Source organism: Cibotium barometz, chromosome 38 (genome assembly GCF_041138505.1).
Source record: "Cibotium barometz isolate CiBa-2024 chromosome 38, ASM4113850v1, whole genome shotgun sequence".
In the NCBI taxonomy this organism is placed as follows: domain Eukaryota; kingdom Viridiplantae; phylum Streptophyta; class Polypodiopsida; order Cyatheales; family Cibotiaceae; genus Cibotium; species Cibotium barometz.
Window position 1 is genome coordinate 12,468,572 of NC_141083.1, and position 5,094 is coordinate 12,473,665.

Below are 5,094 nucleotides of genomic sequence, written 5' to 3' on the forward strand. Positions count from 1 at the left end.
TTTCAACAACTCGCTTGTGGTTCAACTCATATAATTTTGATGGTTTGCAAGATGTGAGCAACGTCCTTCATGCACACTTGCACCCAACAATCGTTCATATTTAAGGTGGTGTCTGACCGTGCAATGTGTAAACTCACAAGGGGCTCGTTTTCTCGAGCATGGATTATAAAACACTTGCTGTGGTGAATGTTTAGGGGATTTTCTACATATTGCAAAGTCAGCAACCTCCTTCATGCACACTTGCACACGTTGAGCACCCAACAATTGTCCATATTTAAGGTGGTGTCTGACTATGCAATGTGTAACCTCACAAGGGGCTCTTTTTCTAGAGCATGGTGAATGTGAAACAAAAGCTCAATGAAATTACTCAGATGTTTAGTGTGGAAGGGGGCAAATGTGAAACGAAAACTCAATGAAATGTGGGATGTTCTCCTTCCTATCCTTTTTGAGAGAAAGTTAGCACGGCCAATGGAGTATGTAACCGTCAAAAGCAAAGATGAAAGGGAGATCTATCCGTTAAGGCGTTACTTGTGCATACAGCATAGGCTAGGTATGTGTTAATGTCAATCGATGGATATACCTATGGCACATACATACATATGTACATAAGAGGAAGGCAGATAGAGGATCTGTGTGTGTTGTCACTTGTGTGGTGGGCGCTAGCTTTTTCGGTTCCTTTTCGCTTTGACAAGCGGTGCGAGGTTTGCTTGTAATCGGTTTGAGGAGTGGATAGGCTCAGGGTCCTATCAAGCCAAACGGCCCTTGGCCCATGCATATAAAAATACTCACCCAGGTACATTGTTTGCAACTCTGCATCATGCCATGAAAGCTTTAAAGCAGCAGCAGGGAAAGAAGCAGCAGCAGTAGAAGAAGAAAGCTGCAAAAGCAAGCTGAAAATTGTTTGGTGGAGGGGGTTTCATGGTCAGTGGGCAGATTTGGTCGTACCCCATAGCCAGGGTGAGCTTAGCAGAGAGAAAGGGGTGTTCGGTTGTGGGCGTGCGTGCGTGCGTGTGTGTAGCTTAAGTTGCTCGATTAATCTACAACTATGGAGGGAAGTTTAACAAAAGATTGGCCGTACACCATCGCTATGGAAGCTTGATCCTCCCCAGAAGAGAAGTAGAAGGAGATTAACAGCATATTGAAGCAGAAGTTAACATAGTTTAAGTGTTTATCTTCAATAGCCATGGCTCCTCTAGACCCCCATTCATTTGCAGACTCCGCCCACCCCCTTTCCAAACGCATTGAGCTAGCCTTTTTTCTGGATTTTGACTCTAAAACCATCTTGGGTTCCTCTACCATTCACCTCTCTCACCCTCACTCTGGTGAATTTTATCTCGACACCCGAACTCTCCATGTCTCCTCTGTCTTTGACCCCTGCAACGACCCCCTCCCCTTCGCACTCGACAAGCCACAACCAATCAAAGGCTCTCTGCTCCGTGTCTCACTCTCCAACCACTCTTCCTTCACCATCACCTTCACCACAGACCCCTCTGCCTCTGCCTTGCAATGGCTTGACCCCCCTCAAACCGCAGGCAAAAAGCTGCCCTACATCTTCACACAATGCCAAGCCATTCATGCTCGCTCCATCTTCCCATGCCAGGACACACCGGCTGCTCGCATTCAGTACTTGGCCAAAGTCAATATTCCCAAAGAGATGAAGGTGGTCATGTCTGCTGCACATGTCGGACGAAGCGCACCCTCCGCAGGGGAAGCTAATGGTGCCTGTGATGACAGCAGATGGCTCATGGATGGCCGCATAGTTGAATATTTTACCATGGAACAGTCTATCCCTCCTTACCTCTTTGCCATGGCTGCAGGAGACATTGCTTGTGCTGATTTGAGTCCTAGGTCCAGGGTTTATGCTGAGCCTTGTGAATTGCAGGCTGCGGCCAATGAGTTTGCAGGGACAGAGGCTATGGTGCAACAAGGAGAGACCCTCTTTGGACCCTATGAATGGGAGAGGTTTGATCTTCTTGTGATGCCGCCCAGTTTTCCGTATGGAGGGATGGAGAATCCAAGAATGGTTTTCTTGACCCCTACAGTCATTGTTGGGGACAAAAGTGGGGTGCAGGTGGTAGCACATGAGCTTGCTCACAGTTGGACTGGCAATCTCATCAGCAATTCCACGAACGATGATTTCTGGCTAAATGAGGTAAGTAGCATCGCATGTTATTGATGTTTAGTATGTAGAATACTCAAATTGGAATCCCAGCTAGGTGAGGTAGGTTAGTATATGTGGCATGTGGGCTTTTTGTCAGCACGGAGAATCTCCTAAGCATAGTGTGTAAAGCTGATTTATATCTGTATTTGCTAGTGGGCTGTTTTGCCCAAATGTGAGATTAGTAGGCTGGTTACAGAACTACCCCTCCCCATCAGCAGAGACACACCTGCCATCAAAAGATGGGCAATCTTGGCCATCTTTTGATTTGCTAAGTGTTGCATGGGCACTAGTCTTAGTCTAGAGGCTTTCGTGAGCAACAACAATGTCTTAAGGCTTCACCAGTAGGTGTGTGGTTAGAGTGAGAGCAATCTAGGCCTTTCATGTGACGGACAGTATACTAATTTCAGTAAGGTACCAGGGCTTTACCACTTATGCTGAGCGGAGAATTATTGAAGCATTGGAGGGCAAAGAGCGTGCTTGTCTGCACATTGGGCTGGGATGGAGTGGGTTGAAAGAGGAGATGGAGAGGTTTAAAGACAGGCCCGAGTTTACGAAGCTAAAGACAAACCAAGAAGGGGTGGACCCAGATGAAATCTATTCTCAAGTGCCTTATGAGAAGGGCTTTCACTTCCTTTGGCGTCTGGAAGCAGAGGTACACAAAGCAACTCTATTATCTTTTTTGTGAATTTTCTGTTTAGAGCTAAAGTTCGGTTACAATGGCCCGCGTGCAACTTAGAGCTAAAGCTTGATACCATTGTTGTGTTTAGGTCGGCCGGGCTGCATTTGATGACTTTTTGAAGACATACATATCTACATTTCGATTCACCTCTATCAACACAGAAACTTTTATAAGCTTTTTGAAGGAGCACTTCCTTGGTATAGAGGAGAAAATTGACTTGGATGTGTGGGTCTATCAGCCTGGAATACCTCCTGATGCTATTGAGCCCACGTCAGCTATTCTTCAAAGGGTTCTGACCCTCGCAGAGGGGTTTAATTCAGGTCAAAGGATAAGTGAGGAGGATAGTGTATCGTGGCAAGCCTTGGAGTGGCAAATTTATTTAGAGAGCTTGCCAAAAAAGCTGCAAGCAGAACAGGTTAGTGCTCGTGTGTTTGTGTATGTGTGTGTGTGTGTGTGTGTGTAGAGTGCCAGTGTACTGGTTCACACATTGGGCTCTTATATTCAAGCGATCTTTGGTTCAAGTCCCATTCCCTGCTCTTTGGTGGATTATATGTGGTTTGCTGGTTTAGGTATGCCATTAAAATACTCATCTCTCTCTCTCTCTCTCTCTCTCACACACACACACACACACACTCACCCACACACACACACACTCACCCACACACACCCCACACATGCGCACGCCCATGCATGCATGCACACATGCTTGCTGGTGGATGCTCGCTTGCACACACACTCACACACACACGTTCTTGTGTGCTTGCTTACTCGGGGGATGCTCGCTTTCAGAGGTGAAGACACAAAGAGACAAATTTGAGATTCCTTTTCACCAAACATTACTGCCATTTTCATGAATTGTGTATAATTGACTGCCCAATTGCTTTCTTAGCTAGGAAAGACAGCGATAACCTTGACCTCATGTTTTCTTTTGTGCAGATATCAGAGCTCAATGAAAGATTCCATTTCTCCGAGAATCATGACTGGGAGATTAAGGTTGCTTTCTTGACAATAGCTGCGTTCTCTGGTTATGAGCCTTGCTTTCCAGCAATTGAGAATGCTCTGCATGCAGTCGGGAGGATGAAGTACTTACGACCATTATATTCTGGACTGCTTCAAAGCTCACCCGAAGCTAAGGAGCTTGCCAGACATGTTTTTGCAGATGCAAGGCCTAAGTATCATCCCATTGCCCAATCTGTTGTACAGGGCTTGCTGCAAAAGTTTGATCAGTAAGGCAGTTATCAAACCTTTAACAGACTGAAACAGCCCCCTCCCTCCCATCCCTGGCTCTGCTGAAGTGAGGGCTGACTCGTCTCCCCTGACCTTGTTTTCAAGGAGTTTTGAGGGATGATAGTTTTGTGAGGGTTTTTTTGGGTGGGATTTTGGTATAAAATCACAGCTTCACAGCTTCTTGAACAGTTGCAAACTTTTAAGTTCACTTGGTGCCAATCCCTGCTAACTTATATGCATGAAATAGGAAGCATTCAATGTAATAGCCCTTTTTTTGGGGGAGTTTTTACACCCTTTTGGTCATGACAAGGAAGTGTACATGCAGGAAATGGATAAGAAACATACAGTGGAGGTGCGAGCATATCTTGATACAGAGTTATACACCCACTATTGGGCACTGATGATGTTAGTGGGGATGTAGTAGTATCTAGTCCAAACTACGCATAATGGAGTTGATATAGTCTTGTGGGTTAACTACCATGAGTGTATAAGAAGCACATTCCTGAAAGGTGAATTTGGGCATGTTCTTGGATTCATCTAGGTATATATATAGTGGAGGTGACTTATAACACTATTTTGCTAGGAATCTTGCTTTTGAACTAATGCCTAATGTTGGTGTTGTGGGCTTTTTTCCCAACAACATATGCATTCTTGTGGCCTTGTATATTTGGGCTTGCTTTGCAGCGTGTAGTAGTTTACAATCCCTAGTGTCATTTGCTGAGGCCCAAGAAGGTGTGGCTTGATGGGATAGCATTGTGCGAAACTTTATGTCGCCCTGTTCTCTCCCACATTAGCTTTCCATGTAATAGCCCTTTTTTGGGGGAGTTTTTGCAACCTTTGGTCATTACAAGGAAGTGTACAGGCAGGAAATGGATAAGAAACATACAGGAGAGGTGAATCTTGCTTTTGAACTAATGCGTATTGATGTTGTGGGCTTTTTTCCCAGCAACATATGCATTCTCGTGGCCTTGTATATTTTGGCTTGCTTTGCAGTGTGTAGTAGTTTACAATCCCTAGTGTCATTTGC

General features: G+C 45.2%; 1 protein-coding gene across 1 annotated transcript; it reads left to right on the plus strand.

Annotated features, from left to right (window-relative positions):
• Positions 1-520: 520 nt before the first annotated feature.
• Positions 521-4,647, plus strand: LOC147616359 (leucine aminopeptidase-like). The gene is made up of 4 exons (XM_086777414.1): positions 521-2,152; positions 2,580-2,813; positions 2,929-3,255; positions 3,777-4,647. Exons 1-4 carry the CDS (start codon positions 1,184-1,186, stop codon positions 4,068-4,070), a joined length of 1,824 nt encoding a protein of 607 aa, XP_086633540.1. The 5' UTR covers positions 521-1,183; the 3' UTR covers positions 4,071-4,647.
• Positions 4,648-5,094: the final 447 nt, after the last annotated feature.

Excerpts from the sequence above, each read along its gene's own strand:
- LOC147616359 (XM_086777414.1), top strand. The coding sequence starts at position 1,184 with ATGGCTCCTCTAGACCCCCATTCATTTGCAGACTCCGCCCACCCCCTT. Across the intron at positions 2,153-2,579 it reads ATGATTTCTGGCTAAATGAG|GGCTTTACCACTTATGCTGA; the intron begins GTAAGTAGCATC and ends GTAAGGTACCAG. Across the intron at positions 2,814-2,928 it reads TTTGGCGTCTGGAAGCAGAG|GTCGGCCGGGCTGCATTTGA; the intron begins GTACACAAAGCA and ends TGTTGTGTTTAG.